This window comes from Camelina sativa, chromosome 11, assembly GCF_030686135.1.
Source record: "Camelina sativa cultivar CO46 ecotype springtype chromosome 11, ASM3068613v1".
Classification (NCBI taxonomy): Eukaryota; Viridiplantae; Streptophyta; class Magnoliopsida; order Brassicales; family Brassicaceae; genus Camelina; species Camelina sativa.
The window spans coordinates 51,231,712-51,245,725 of record NC_141890.1 but is presented as its reverse complement, the minus strand read 5'-3'; the positions used below and the strand labels follow the sequence as shown (position 1 = coordinate 51,245,725).

The 14,014-nt window shown below is 42.2% G+C and overlaps 6 protein-coding genes across 21 annotated transcripts; 3 read left to right on the top strand and 3 right to left on the bottom strand.

Annotated features, from left to right (window-relative positions):
• The first annotated feature begins 321 nt into the window (after positions 1 to 321).
• Positions 322 to 2,761, top strand: LOC104727446 (protein PIN-LIKES 7). The gene is made up of 8 exons (XM_087471235.1): positions 322 to 572; positions 661 to 740; positions 826 to 950; positions 1,083 to 1,204; positions 1,291 to 1,551; positions 1,636 to 1,736; positions 1,826 to 2,064; positions 2,145 to 2,761. The coding sequence occupies exons 1-8, from the start codon at positions 438 to 440 to the stop codon at positions 2,267 to 2,269; spliced, it is 1,188 nt and encodes a 395-aa protein (XP_087327361.1). The 5' UTR covers positions 322 to 437; the 3' UTR covers positions 2,270 to 2,761.
• A 28-nt stretch (positions 2,762 to 2,789) lies between these two features.
• Positions 2,790 to 4,793, top strand: LOC104727443 (amino acid transporter AVT3A). Its single transcript, XM_087471234.1, has 2 exons — positions 2,790 to 3,927; positions 4,050 to 4,793. The coding sequence occupies exons 1-2, from the start codon at positions 3,193 to 3,195 to the stop codon at positions 4,596 to 4,598; spliced, it is 1,284 nt and encodes a 427-aa protein (XP_087327360.1). The 5' UTR covers positions 2,790 to 3,192; the 3' UTR covers positions 4,599 to 4,793.
• A 137-nt stretch (positions 4,794 to 4,930) lies between these two features.
• Positions 4,931 to 6,326, bottom strand: LOC104727445 (uncharacterized). The gene is made up of 2 exons (XM_010446557.3): positions 5,925 to 6,326; positions 4,931 to 5,708 (listed from the first exon to the last, which is right to left on the bottom strand). The coding sequence occupies exon 2, from the start codon at positions 5,666 to 5,668 to the stop codon at positions 5,060 to 5,062; it is 609 nt and encodes a 202-aa protein (XP_010444859.1). The 5' UTR covers positions 5,669 to 5,708; positions 5,925 to 6,326; the 3' UTR covers positions 4,931 to 5,059.
• Positions 6,327 to 6,387: 61 nt separating this feature from the next.
• LOC104727441 (uncharacterized) lies at positions 6,388 to 8,088 on the bottom strand. Of its 13 annotated transcripts, none has more exons than XM_010446551.3 (6): positions 7,858 to 8,088; positions 7,476 to 7,644; positions 7,286 to 7,382; positions 7,116 to 7,203; positions 6,878 to 7,034; positions 6,388 to 6,624 (listed from the first exon to the last, which is right to left on the bottom strand). In XM_010446551.3, exons 1-6 carry the CDS (start codon positions 7,903 to 7,905, stop codon positions 6,503 to 6,505), a joined length of 681 nt encoding a protein of 226 aa, XP_010444853.1. In that variant the 5' UTR covers positions 7,906 to 8,088; the 3' UTR covers positions 6,388 to 6,502. The 13 variants fall into 13 exon arrangements, with proteins under 13 accessions (XP_010444853.1, XP_087327370.1, XP_087327371.1 ...); XM_087471244.1 differs by having other exon boundaries at positions 6,388 to 6,627; positions 6,878 to 7,048; positions 7,116 to 7,221; positions 7,858 to 8,086; XM_087471245.1 differs by having other exon boundaries at positions 6,878 to 7,048; positions 7,116 to 7,221; positions 7,858 to 8,086.
• Positions 8,089 to 8,234: 146 nt separating this feature from the next.
• Positions 8,235 to 9,642, top strand: LOC104727440 (uncharacterized). 2 transcript variants are annotated; one of them, XM_087471239.1, is made up of 2 exons: positions 8,235 to 8,381; positions 8,864 to 9,642. In XM_087471239.1, the coding sequence occupies exon 2, from the start codon at positions 9,067 to 9,069 to the stop codon at positions 9,544 to 9,546; it is 480 nt and encodes a 159-aa protein (XP_087327365.1). In that variant the 5' UTR covers positions 8,235 to 8,381; positions 8,864 to 9,066; the 3' UTR covers positions 9,547 to 9,642. The 2 variants fall into 2 exon arrangements, with proteins under 2 accessions (XP_087327365.1, XP_087327364.1); XM_087471238.1 differs by having other exon boundaries at positions 8,787 to 9,642.
• A 281-nt stretch (positions 9,643 to 9,923) lies between these two features.
• LOC104729116 (phosphoinositide phosphatase SAC6) lies at positions 9,924 to 13,961 on the bottom strand. Of its 3 annotated transcripts, none has more exons than XR_015570622.1 (20): positions 13,681 to 13,961; positions 13,508 to 13,591; positions 13,273 to 13,400; positions 13,047 to 13,138; positions 12,885 to 12,942; positions 12,726 to 12,782; positions 12,594 to 12,627; positions 12,400 to 12,480; positions 12,220 to 12,326; positions 11,926 to 12,012; positions 11,779 to 11,856; positions 11,522 to 11,587; positions 11,327 to 11,425; positions 11,141 to 11,240; positions 10,944 to 11,052; positions 10,762 to 10,834; positions 10,596 to 10,689; positions 10,415 to 10,507; positions 10,254 to 10,320; positions 9,924 to 10,171 (listed from the first exon to the last, which is right to left on the bottom strand). XR_015570622.1 is itself a non-coding variant. In XM_087471231.1 (20 exons), exons 1-20 carry the CDS (start codon positions 13,814 to 13,816, stop codon positions 10,041 to 10,043), a joined length of 1,779 nt encoding a protein of 592 aa, XP_087327357.1. In that variant the 5' UTR covers positions 13,817 to 13,961; the 3' UTR covers positions 9,924 to 10,040. The 3 variants fall into 3 exon arrangements, 2 of the variants coding, with proteins under 2 accessions (XP_087327357.1, XP_087327358.1); XM_087471231.1 differs by having other exon boundaries at positions 11,517 to 11,587; XM_087471232.1 differs by lacking the exon at positions 12,594 to 12,627 and having other exon boundaries at positions 11,517 to 11,587; positions 12,400 to 12,504; positions 12,722 to 12,782.
• Positions 13,962 to 14,014: the final 53 nt, after the last annotated feature.

The following is a 14,014-nucleotide window of genomic DNA, read 5'->3' as shown; positions in this document are numbered from 1 at the left end:
ATTAGGAGCAACTAGCTATTGACGACAAGTCTTACTTTGATTCTGTCAACATTAACCTGAGACGATCCCAAAAGCTTTTCGTCCCAATGAATCTTCTAATTTTGATGTCCATGTGATTTCACATGTCCGCCACCTGAGACCAACAGTACCCAGAAGCCAACTTGTCCTTTTAATCACCTTTCTTGCATGCCTTCTCCTCCTGTTGAAAAGTTGGACTCTTCTTCTTATTACACTTCATTGTATGCCACTCATCCACATATTTATATATATATATATATATATATATATATATATATAAATTCTCTCTATCTACACAAACAGCCAGAATATCAAAACTTTCATCTCCATATCGTTACCTTGACTGCTTCTCTTCTTCTGCAAGAAACCAGAAAAAAAAAAAAAAAAAAAAAAAAAAAAAAAAAAGAGAGAGATTAGGGATGGGCTTCTTAGAGTTGTTGGAGGTGGCTTCAATGCCAATCGTTCAAGTTCTTCTTATTAGCGTCCTTGGCGCTTTCTTGGCAACCGATTACTGCTCTCTTCTCTCTGCTGACACCCGAAGATCCGTGAACAAGGTAACCTCACCTACATCTCTGTTTTTGTTCTTTTCTTATCACCAATGCATTCATATATCACATCACTAGTAAACATTTTCCTTTGCAGCTCGTGTTCGTGGTATTCACCCCCTGCATCATGTTTGCCAACCTTGCCCAGACTGTCACATTGCAGGACATTATTTCATGGTACGCACTGCATTATACGTACCAGTCTTCACTTACCGCTATGGGAAAACGTGTGGCTTTGATTTGACCAAAATCAGTTTTGCAGGTGGTTTATGCCCATAAATGTTGGAATCACCTTTCTAGTGGGAGGCATTCTTGGATGGTTGATGGTCAAGCTGCTGAACCCCAAACCTCAACTTCATGGCCTCATAATTGCTACATGTGCCTCAGGTAACATTTAAAACCTCAAAAATTTAATCAAGGAGATCCCTGAACTCTAAGTACATATATATAACTCATATGATATATATATATATATATATATATATATATGTGTGTGTGTACTCCCGTATGTACGTGTAGGCAATATGGGAAACCTTATGCTTATTCTGGTCCCTGCCATCTGTGACGAGGAAGGCAGTCCTTTTGGGAATCGGAGTGTCTGCAGATCCATTGGACTCTCCTACGCATCTTTCTCTATGGCCGTAAGTCAAACTAAATATATTCTCTTGTCAGAGACTTGTTAATTTTGAATTGATGATCGTGATTAATGATTTTTTGTCAAGGGCAGCTCGGGGGTTTCTACATATGGACGTACAGTTACCAACTAGTGAGAAGTTCTGCTACGCAGTTTAAAGCTCTTGCAGCCGCTGGGATGGTTAAGTCTCCCAACAAGGACATCGACTCTGATCCCAATACTCTTCTCCTCAAGCCGCACCAAAACCAAGACCTTGAAATCCAAGGCAAACAAAAGGTGTCTACGAGGACATACATCAAGGACTTGCTCCATCAGATTCTTGAGGAACTCTTCGCACCACCCACAATTGGTGCCGTAAGTAAAACATAGAAAGAATATAACATGATTTCGTTTCTAATCAACCATCCACTGCTCTGATGAATTATATGTTCCATTCAGATTCTTGGCTTCGTCTTCGGAGCAACCAATTGGCTAAGGAATCTTATAATCGGGGAAAATGCCCCGCTGCGAGTCATCCAAGACTCAGTAAAGCTACTTGGGTATATATGGACGACTGATGCATCTTTATAGATATGGAATATTACATATATAACGACTTGAGCCTAATACTAGCTAGTTGACTTGGCAGGGACGGGACAATTCCTTGCATCACACTCATACTGGGGGGAAACCTGATTCAGGGACTGCGTTCCTCAGCCGTGAAGACATCAGTGATTGTGGGAGTGATCTGTGTGCGCTATCTCATCCTTCCCGTGGTGGGAGTCGGGGTGGTCCAATTAGCAGGAAATCTAGGCTATCTTCCTCCGGACCCTCTCTTCCGATACGTTCTCATGCTTCAGTTCACACTGCCGCCGGCCATGAATATCAGTAAATTACTCGAGACATCCCCCTTCATTGTTGTTCGCTAGCTACGGAAAACCTAATAATAATAATTTTATGGATTGCAGGCACAATGACACAGCTGTTCGACGTGGCTCAAGATGAGTGCTCGGTCATCTTCTTGTGGACCTACCTGGTTGCATCCTTAGCACTGACCGTCTGGTCAACCATCTTCCTCTCCATCCTCTCCTGAATCTGATTTGAAAAGAGAAAAGGGGTTTGTTGTTGGTCTTCTTTCATATTGTATGGGGTGTATAAAACCTTTTTGTTTTGTTTTGTTTTGTTTAATACTCTTCTCATCATCGTATGTAGTAGTAGTATTTGATTCATTCTCACATGTTGCCAAAATAAAACAGAAAGACAACAATTTCCACATATGTAAATGAGCGGAGCGTTTCGTGGGCTAGAAAAAAAAGGGAATGAGGTGTTCAAAGCCCGAAAGAGAGAGCCCAAATAGAACTCGAGGAGAGGCGTGTTCAAGTTGGCCACAGAAACCCGAGGAGGGAGAGAGACGTGCGCTGCATCTTCCACGTTGCTTTGCTTCGATTGGTTCAAAGCTCTTTCAATCATTTCTGAAACTTCTACACAGATGTCCTCTTCTCCTTTCCTACCCTTTTGTTTTTTTAATTAATGTTTGTGGGCGTTTTTCAATAAATAATTACATAGTTACTATTCGAATGCAACAGCTCATCATCATAAATCCGTAATAAGTTCGACTTTAAAAAAAGGAATATGGTTAAGCCAAAATAAACATGTGGCGGTTGATACACTAGGGGACCCCAGGGGAGTCAACAATTTCAGAGGTGTTTATTGCGTAAGCAAAATGTTTCTTAAATCGATAAACCCCAAAACAGAGCCAATGAGAGAGCGGCGTTGGTATCTTTCTCTTAATGTTTTTTTTTTTTTTTTTTCATTTTAAAAGGAAGAAAGAAAGATAGAGAGAGAGAGAGATATTGTAATCAATAATTTGACGACACAATCTCTCAACAACACAACACCAACTGACCTAATAAGTATCAAAATATTTGAGAAATCGATCGACTCCCATTAACGTGACTGTGACTCTCTCTCGCTCGGTTCACCACTCTCAAAATCGAAACAGATCTCGTCGGCGGCATGAGGTACGATCAGGAAGCTGGATCGTCCTCGTTATCCCTGCCTTCGGGATCTTCCTCTCAATCGCTGGCGCCGACGGAAGACACTCCTCTCTTGGGGCCTCGAACATTGTCCTCGCAGCCTAAAACCTTCGCCAATGTCTTCATCGCCATCGTCGGCGCAGGCGTGCTCGGACTTCCTTACACCTTCAAGAAGACCGGATGGCTGTTGGGACTCCTCACACTCCTCTTCGTCTCCTCCCTCACCTTCTTCTGTATGATGCTCCTCGTCCACACCCGCCGCAAACTCGAGTCCATCTCCGGCTTCTCCAGCATCACTTCTTTCGGAGATCTCGGCGAATCCGTCTGCGGCCCCGCCGGCCGTCTCCTCGTCGATGTTATGCTTGTCCTCTCCCAATCTGGCTTCTGCGTCAGTTACCTCATCTTCGTCGCCACCACGATGGCCAATCTCCTCAGCCGCGGCACCGACCTTATCCTAGGCCTCGATCCTGCTTCCATCTACCTCTGGGGTTGCTTCCCCTTTCAGCTTGGTCTCAATTCCATCCCATCTCTCACCCATCTCGCCCCTTTGAGTATATTCGCCGATATCGTCGACGTTGCCGCCACCATCGTGGTTATGGTCCAGGATGTTTTCATCTTCCTCGAACGAAGACCTCCCTTGAGAGTCTTTGGTGGCTTCTCTGTTTTCTTCTACGGCTTCGGAGTTGCTGTTTACGCTTTTGAAGGGATCGGAATGGTAAGCACTCTCAGATATAATAATACCAACCAACCAACCAACCAACCAACCAATTCCTCCTCTTCTACTATTATTATTGTAAACACAACTTGTGGTTGGAATGATGTGTGTGTGAACAACAGGTTTTGCCACTTGAGTTGGAGGCCAAATACAAAGACAAGTTCGGTAGAGCCCTGGGGCTAGCCATGGGCTTAATCTCGCTCATGTACGGTGCGTTCGGGCTGCTAGGCTACATGGCTTACGGAGAGGATACGAGAGACATCATCACCACGAACCTGGGGGCAGGAGTGGTGAGCACTCTGGTGCAGCTGGGCCTAGCAATCAACCTCTTCTTCACGTTTCCCCTCATGATGCACCCTGTTTATGAGGTCGTGGAACGTCGCCTCTGCAGCTCCCAGTACTCCGTCTGGGTGCGCTGGGCCACTGTGCTCGTGGTCACACTCGTCGCCCTGCTCGTCCCTAATTTTGCAGACTTCTTATCTCTGGTTGGGAGCAGCGTCTGCGTGGTGCTGGGCTTTGTCTTGCCGTCGCTTTTCCACTTGCAGGCTTTCAAAAACGAGCTGAGCATCACAAGAATAGTGATTGACGTTCTTGTTTTCCTCACTGGTGTTATTATAGCCATTACTGGGACTTGGACTGCCGTACACGAGATCCTGACATCCAAGGCCTGAATTTTTTCTTCTTTTGTTTATTTTTTGTCCTGTCTAAAAAGAGAAGCATTGTTGTTGTTACCACCATACCTTGAGAAAAAACAAAATGCAGCATTCTTTCTTGTTATTCTGTTACTCTCCTCACTTGTTGAGTCTTTTTACCATATTTGTATGAAAGACCCATGAAAACCAATAATAAAAAGATATGCTTAGCAATCAAGTGAGTGAGAGTAGTGGTTTGACCATATAGAAAAAGCAAGGCAAATCGGATTTGATGGACGAAAGAGCTCCACAGCTGTGAGATGTGGAACTAGCAGGGCCACTCGACCCCCAAATAAAACATACTATGTGAGTTTTCTTTTCATAATTTCATTAGCCTCTCCAAATCTCACACACATTCTAGGGACTTGATGATGATATACAAGCAGCATTTGCGGCTATTTGCAGCAAATAGACTCCAAAAACAATTACAGAAGCAAAAATCATTTGGACTTTGGCCGCCCCCTCTTTCTGGTCACCTGAATCCCTTCTCCACCCGCTGCTGATCCGGTATCTAACTCCATGCCAGGGCCATCGAAATCCATCCTCTTGGAAATGGCTTGCTCTGTATTCGGCGCCTCTCTTGAGCCTATGGGAGCCTCGCTCAAAGAGGAATTTGGAATTATGCCATGAGTGTCGTCTCCTAGTTGCAAGGAGGAGGGTAATTCGTCATCATCCTTTGAGTAGGACAAGTCAGCAGCAACATGCTTCTTCATGTTGTCCCTACCGTCTTGGACAAGTCCCTGACCCTGGTTGGGAAAGGAGGCAATCAAATCTAAAGCAGTCTTAGCGGCAGCAACGGCTTTTGCAGCAGCAGCAGCTTTCTCATAAGCGGTAGCACGGGCGGCCTTTGCAGCTATAGCAGCAGCAGCAGCAGTGGATCTAGAGGCCTCAGCAATCTCCTGGGGTGTCAGATCTGGGTTACTCAAATGCGAAGCTAAAAGAATGTTAAGATGGTAATCAACATTGGTGGAAGGATGTGGAACACCATTGTTATCATCAACATCTTTTGTCAGAGGCTTTTGGGGTAGCAGCATATTGACGCCTTCCATAACAAAGTACACATACAAAAGCTGACCAAACCTCTCTAACCTAGAACACACAAAAATGTCTACAAATTAGATCTCTTTACCAGGAGGTCAGAATGTATATTTGACAAGGAAAAAAAATCGAATTGTCTACGAGAGAAGACGACTTGGAACGAACAAAGAGAAGGCGTCATCTATCTAAAGTGTGGGAAATAGAGAGCAAAGACACATTTCTAGAAAGCCCGATGGAGTAAGGTTTAGACTTTGAAGAGTTGTTTACCTTGAATGCGCCCTGCGAAGAAGAAGGCCAAAATTAGGGTTTTGGTTGAAATTCTGAAACTCGCAGGCAGGGACGTTTATGCGGTTGCCATTTTATATACAAAGTCAAAGACACATGTAAAATCTTATTAATTTAAGGAAAAGATATAAAGCAAAAAATAGAGACAGAGGGAGAGATATGTAGATAAATTATCGCAAGGGCAACGCAACGCCTTTTAATTTCCGCTGGACAGAAGAGTAGGATTTTCTTCTTCGTCGCCCGCCTTCGGTTGGGATTTCCACTCTTACATGGTCGAAAGTGCGTGTCGTTCCTTCTTGCCTCAAGAAATCAAAACGATTTCTTTCACTTCTCTCTTTTGTATGAATGAGTTTTTCTTTTTGGTCAAATATATTTGTTAGTGTTACTCTCTCTACACAATTTTTAGGATTATATAAATAGCGTTAGATTTCTTTAATTTTTCAAGTTTTATTAAACAGTAGTCCATTTATATTATTATTAACTTCAGTAATGGAGTACAGTATAATAAGGTTGATTGATAGAAAAAGAGAAGAGAGACAACGCTGCAAAACCCCTCTACTCTACTGATTGCCATTGTGCAGCCATCCAGACAAAACGTCAAAGATATGTCTTTTCATTGAATCTCTGTTACTCTCGCTCAGATTGATTATTGTCACTCCCGGTTGGTTCTTCAACCTCGCCACTGCTGACAACAAAGAAGAATATATAATGTAAAGAACACAATGCAGCCTAGCCTGCCATCAGGTAGGTTTTCGAAATAGATAGCTAGCTAGCTATTCCCACTCTGAATAATGTCCGCCCTTGGGGTAAACAACATTCAAACGTCTATCTCACTCTTATAAAAAGTGATGCATAGAAAAATAAGAGAATGAAACGCATATGATTCCTAATTATGTTTGATTCCAAGAAGAAAGAAAGATGAGAGAATTAATTACCTCCAGGAAGATCTCGACCAGATTTTGGGCTAGGAATGGAAGCAAGAAGAGGAATGTTGGATTCCAAAACCTTGAGGACAGCGGGAAAGAAGGATGGACTAAACATCTCCATCTTGCCAACTTCATCAATGATGAAAAGATGGGTGTCCTCTTTGACCTTGAAAAAAAATGCTAAAGCAGATTAGTTAGTGTCCTATATATCCAAATTATTATTAATTATACAAGTCAAGGACAGAACCTGAAGCTCAGGCAATGCTATAGACTCAAAGGATGCAATGTCCACTTTATACTTGCCAACGCTAGGCCATGATGTCATGGATTCTTGACTGCCAAGAGTGAGAGAACTAGGCTAATTCAATTGTGAGATGAACCTAGAGAGTAAAAGGCAGAAGGAGGAGGAGGAGGGACCTAGAAACAGTAGAAGAAGCAAGCAAACTTGTGCGGCCATCCAAGGTGACCACTTGAAAACCAACCCTTTGTCCTCCTCGGCGTTCCCTCATCTCTTCTGGGAGTCTCAAGTTCAATGAATATCACAAAGAAAATAGAAGAAGAAGAGTTGCATGATAATTGGTGCTAAGAAAGAGTAAGAAAAGCTTACGAGTGTAGAAACCCTGGATCTTTAGGTTGGGGTTGGAAAGCCCCCTCATCCCCATCCCCATCCCCATCCTCATCCTCATCATATCCAACACTCTCATGATCAATGTGGTTTTTCCGACTCCCTTCATTGCAAAAAATATTGAAATCCAACCATATCGAATTTTGTATACCTAAAAATATAGAGGTATGGTTAACAGATGGTGCGATATCGGATTTTAGGGACTCTAGCTCTCTTGGATCATTCATTGAATCTTGTCATATGGTGGGGTGAGCGATTCTCTAAAACAACCCTAGAGTACTACTAAGTATAGTGTTCATACATAACAGAGAGATAAGATAAGTGAATTCTTATCAAAGAGGGTAGAAGAGAAAGAGAAGCTCACCGGAGGGCCGGTGACAAGAAGGCATTTCCCGGGGCCGGTGCCTGCCATTTTTGATGTGGTGGTCAAGCAGAAGAGTATCCAAATCCAACCATTCCTTTTTAATTTTTTTTTGTGCTTAGTGAGAGACGTCAGAGCTGCTGATTCGGAGGATTGATCTCAGTAATAGTGGAAGAACCGAAGAACATAGAAACCCCCTCCTCCTTTGCAAATTGCAACCGCTGCTACGATTGCCTAAAGTTGGGCTTTTCTTTTGCAATATGTATGGGCCTCGCTAGAATATTGAGCCGTTATAATGGGCTTTTTAGACTTTTTTGAGTAAAGAAGTTCCGGGGGTAACCCAGTTTATTTATTTAGGGCTATTTTTATTTATTTATGATATATTTTCCCCCTTTTGTGATTGAATTTTCTCATTTTCGGCGAAACAAAACCGTCAAGGAAGAAGAAGAAGAAGAAGACCTTTAATTAGGCGTGCGTCGGAGCAAGCAGCACACAGCAGAGGAGGTCATGTACGGATCTAGAGGAGGGTACGTATTCTTGCATTGGATCGCCATCTTTCTCGTTTGTTCTACTCGATTTAGTCTCCTGTTGAATACTAGTAGTGATTGGGGGGGGGGGGGGGGGGGGGGGGGGGGGGTATTATCTAATCGTTAATCGACTTTGTATTGGAAAATCTTTTGTTCGATTTCGAATTTAGAGGGTTGGAAGGAACAGTATCTGGTGTTATTATAGGATGGAACAGTACCGAATTTAGTCTGTTTTGCTTTTGTTCCATTAGGCTCGTTTAAAGAACAGATTTATTTCTTCTTAGCCCCCATGGAGATTAAAAAAAAAAAAGAGATAACACTGGGAAAGTCTAAAGGGTTGGGCTATATATTAACTGGTTGAGTTGGGGGATCTTTTTCCGGGTTTCTTTTGTTTCATAATTGAAGGGCCATGTTTGGGAGCGGGGGTTACGAGGTTGGATCAAAGAGACAAAGAATGATGCAATCAAATCCCTACTTGGCAGTTGGCAGCGGAGGTGCTTCCAGCTTCCCTCCTTTTGGTTATGGCCCCCCCGGTTTCCCAGTTGTTCGCCTCAGGGGCCTTCCTTTCAACTGCTCTGACATTGACATCTTCAAGTTCTTTGCCGGCCTCGACATCGTCGATGTTTTCCTCGTCAGCAAGTACGGTAAATTCTCTGGGGAGGCCTTTGTCGTCTTTGCCGGGCCGATGCAAGTTGAGATTGCTCTACAGAGGGACAGGCACAATATGGGCAGGAGATACGTGGAAGTTTTCCGCTGCTATAAGCAGGATTACTACAACGCTGTGGCTGCTGAGGAGGGAGCCTATGAGTACGAGGTCCGTGTTAGCCCACCTCCTCCCACCGCCCCATCCAGAGCTAAGAGGTTTACTGAGAAAGAGAAGCTTGAGTACACTGAGGTTCTAAAGATGAGAGGCCTCCCTTATTCCGTGAACAAGCCTCAAATCATTGATTTTTTCAGCGGCTACAAGGTTATTGAAGGACGGGTACATGTTGTGTCTCGACCTGATGGGAAGGCCACGGGAGAGGCATTTGTAGAGTTTGAGACCGTGGAGGACGCAAGGCGGGCAATGGCTAAGGACAAAATGTCCATTGGGTCAAGGTATGTGGAGTTGTTTCCAACTACGCGTGAAGAGGCTCGAAGGGCTGAGTCCAGGTCTAGGCAATAACGCTGGCCTTCACTATGTATTATTATATATCCTTTGGACTTAAATTTTGTTACCAAAATGTTTATTTATCAGTGGAATAATAGGAATCTACGACTACGACCTGTCTGAGTTCAGTTTCTGCCCTGGGATCCTGATTCGTTTCCAGTTACTGTTTTCTTTCTTCACTCTTTTTAAAATTATTTTAAAAGAAAATTAATGACATTATTCGAATAAATATGTAGCTTGAATTGATTCGAGCAAAAGGTTTAGGGAGCTAATATGATGGGTGAATGAGATTGTATAACGTTCTTCGACTCATATATACGCCTATCAGATTAGAAATCTATCGAGGCCCGTAACAATTTTCGTGACATGATTATATTCAATTTGATCTCACATTACGAGAAATCCCCATTTTGCATTAATAAACTGAAAATAGCTGTTAGAATATTGAAAGTGTAACGAAAGGAAACAGTGGGCTCCATTTGCACAAAGTTCAAAGGCAAGCTATGGCTTCAAGATCTGGGCTTGTGCAGGCGAGGCCGGTTGCAGAAGATCCGGCCATTGGCCCTCACTAGTGCCGCAACAGCTACACTGATGCCCGCCCAGACCAATGAGAAAAATAGGTGCTTATAACCACTCCCAACTGCATCCAAACACACACAATATCTTTGTCAGCCTTTGGGTGCCCGCATCAGTTTTACACCAATTTCAGGGATCCAGCTTACCTTGTTTTACAGACATTGTTGCAAACCAGAAACTGATCAGAACCACCGTCAATGCCACTGGAAAGCTCTGAGAAAGGAGAGGTATTTTGATATTAGACCATTTATATATCCAAAGTAATTTGCCTTGCATAGTTGTAAAATATTAGCAGATGATTACTTACGGCTATAGCCTCAAGACCTCCCTTTCGAGGCACAGGAGTCATGTCTCGGCTCACAGCAACTATATAGTGTCCTTGCACAAGATCAATCGCATCCTTTGTATGAAACCAAGAAGATGATAAACAGTCAGTAGAGGTTGAGGTATCAAGCACTCGCAAACAGGTAGTTAGAGCCACTTATAACCTGCTTAGTTCCATCAGCAAAATTGTTCAGGTAGTAGCGTGCGAGGGCATTCCAGCCATCTTTAAGGACTCCTTGGACAGTCCTTTTACCATACCTACAATTAAACAAGTTTGAGGAAGGCATGTGGAAACATCATTCTATGTACTTAAGTGCAAGAACAACATACCTGACGAAATCTCCTTTAAGTGCAGGCGTGCCCGAGTACTGAATGCTAATGTCATCACCGTGATTAGCCCACACTGAAGGCAACATAAGCACCAGATATAATTGAGAATTGCATATCTAAGAAATTCATTTACTAGTGCAAAACCACATCTCCTAGAAAGGAGAATAAAGTAGGGTACCGACATATCTTATAGCATTCGTCAAAATTTAGATGTGAGCTGATAGCTTCTTCAGCGCCGAAGACACCAATCCTTTTGAGTTGAAGTTCCAACATCTTTCGGCCTATCATGCTCTGTATTTTGGCAGGAGGATGAGCACCGAGCAAAGGCAAGGAGAGTGTAAGAATTTGAATACTAATAATAGTCTAAAGGAATACTAGCCTGGGTGACATTTGTACGGTCTAAGCAATCTATGCAGTTTGTTCGCACAATACCAAGCTGCTCCTTCATTTTCTCACCCTTTTCATTCAACAAAAAGTACCTGTTGTAATTCAACGTGTTGTAAGTTATATAATTCAAGATTAGATGCCAGGAAAAGTACGTACGTACGTGCAAGTAAACTAGTACCCGTTTTTCTCGAGGAAACCCTCAATCTGGTCATACAGAATTGCTAAGCGCTCAAAGTGAATATGTCCACAGATGTGATGGAAATCAAAGTGCAGGTATCTAGAGGACCAGGCGTAAACTTGAGTGAGTCAGACGTTGATAATAATATCCTTTAGTAGCAAGGATCGATGTTAGAAGAACGCATAGCTACCTTACATCATCACCAGTAATGTGCTGCATACAACCTGCAAACTTCTCGCTTAAGCGCCCCTCACCTCCATGCTGATTACAGAAGAAGCAATTCAGTTTTTTTTTTTTTTTTTTTTTTTTTTTTTTTAAAGTGAACTACATACATCTCTGAATTTCACTTAATACTTACTGATCGGACTAGATATAAATTGATACACAATTAAGGGACAAGAACAGTAAACAGGAGCTGTCGAGACTCATATATCCAAAATTAATGAGGTCACCTTATTGACAAGATCAACCGCCAAAACTGATCCATATTTTTTCCTTAGGTCCAAAAAGTGACGCTCAGCTATCCTCGCCTGTAATGGATCGGTAACTTAAATACTACTATTAAGGGGAAATGGTTAGTTACAAATCATAACACTCACAGCTTCTTCAGGTTGGGCAATCTCAAACTTGGGCTTGTAGGTCAGATCAACAATTTGCTCCCACATAAAAGGCATGGATCCTCTAACCTGCAAAATGTCTCAAACAAATGGTAACTCACACAAACTTATGTAAAATCATCTGACCCAAAGAAAAACCAAAAGTATGTGAGTGAATGGAATGGATCAATAAAATGACCAAAGATTTGTTAGGCCAGCAAACATATAAACAATATATTACCTGAACCAACAATAAAATGACCAAAGGGGCATGCAAAGATGTAACAGTACTATCACCTGAACAAATGATGATGTGTATCCGTTCATGCGTACAATTTGCTCAGTCTCCACAAAATTAGCAACATAACCATCGGAGTCAGCTCCTCGTCGCCACATGCGTGTACCTTGCAAATGTCCAGAAACACAATCACAAGGCATATCGTATGAAGTCAAAACTAGGGAGAAAGAAATGCATACCATTTCTCCTAGTGCACCTCCTAGCAATCAGAGTAATGTCAACGATATCTCTTCCAATGGCTGTTTGAAAACTATGAAAACGTGATTCAGAGTTAAGGATATTGTCTAAAATCATGATCCACCATTACAGTCAGTGGAGAGAGAGAGAGAGAGGGTGAAACAACTGAGTTGCATATATATAGTAAAAAGGATATTCCCTTGAATTACTGGAAGCAAGAACTGATCAAGCTACAAAATTAAAACAACCAAATTAAGGTGATTGATATATGTATTTTTTTGTAGTTACAGAAAAACAGAGAAGTGAACCGAAACAAGAGTTCACCAACCTTATTATCGATAAGAAGTTCTAACATATAATTGTTCCAAAGAAATCGAGGCTCAGCCTGCCGTGAAGAAGATTCAAAAGGGTAAAATTTCAGTCCATCCACAAAAGGACAGACGACTGTGAAAACAAGTGTTTTTTTTTTGTAAATTGTATAAGACACCTGTCTCCACAGAGGAAGCGACTTAGACTCATCACCCAAATCATGCAAGCGCTGTGCACTGAAACAAAGACTCATCAAACTAAAGACACATACATATATGATTAGCAAAACATGTAGATGTAGTGTTTTTTTTGTCTTGTTTCCTCCAGAGCGTTAGCGTACCTAAGAGTCAAGTTAATTTCATATGAGAAGTAGAGACCAGTTGTGCTTTCTGCGACACTTAGCAGCCTAGTTAAGTCAGTCTCCATCTTTTTCTGCAAATTAAAAGCGGTAGAATGATTTTGATTTGAGCGTGTTCAGCGGCTTCCATTGTTGCTTTATTTGCTGCTCATAGTCAAAGATATACAAGAGAGGAGGAAGGAAGGAAGATGGAACCACAAGGAGTAACCTGTTCTTCAGACGAGTTCTTAAGTGAATGATCACAGGGAAGAACCTTGAGCGAGTTGATTTTGAATATAGGATGGCCCAGAAACGAGCCAACAGATTCGCTCTCTGTAACAACTACCAAGTAGGATCCTGAAATCAAATGAATTTTTGGTGTTGGTTTCAAATGAAGATGAAGACATTCAACCAAGACAAATAAATAAATAAATAAATGGTCGATGGATCGATAGGATCAAAACCTGCCAGGAGCTTCAGCATCCCAACCACACCGAATATGGAACGGATTTTGGGGACACGCAAAGAGTTGCATTCTGCTACTTGATCTGACACAAAGAAATTAAAAGAGGATCGATTTGTGTGTGTGAGAGAAAGCAAATTATTCCAAATAAAAAAGGGCAAACAGAAAACGCACCAATGAGCTTCATGGAGCCGTCAAGACGACTAATGTCCAGACATGATGCTGCTGAACCATCGGTTGGCTCGATGACGTACTGATCAGGGAATTCCCATAAACGCAAGCCAGAGTGTAATTTGTGCCTACCCTCCATGGATGGTTTCAGTAACTAGTATCAATCACCTTCCTGTGGATTTTAAATGACATCAGAAACTGAGGCCTTGGGGCAGTGAAAGCGAGAGTGAGACCCGTTCAAAATTGATTCCGTACTATACGGGTTGACCAAAAAAAATCAAGTCGACGACATTTATATTTTTTCAAGTTTTTAAGTTTTTTTGCATTGATTTTTCAT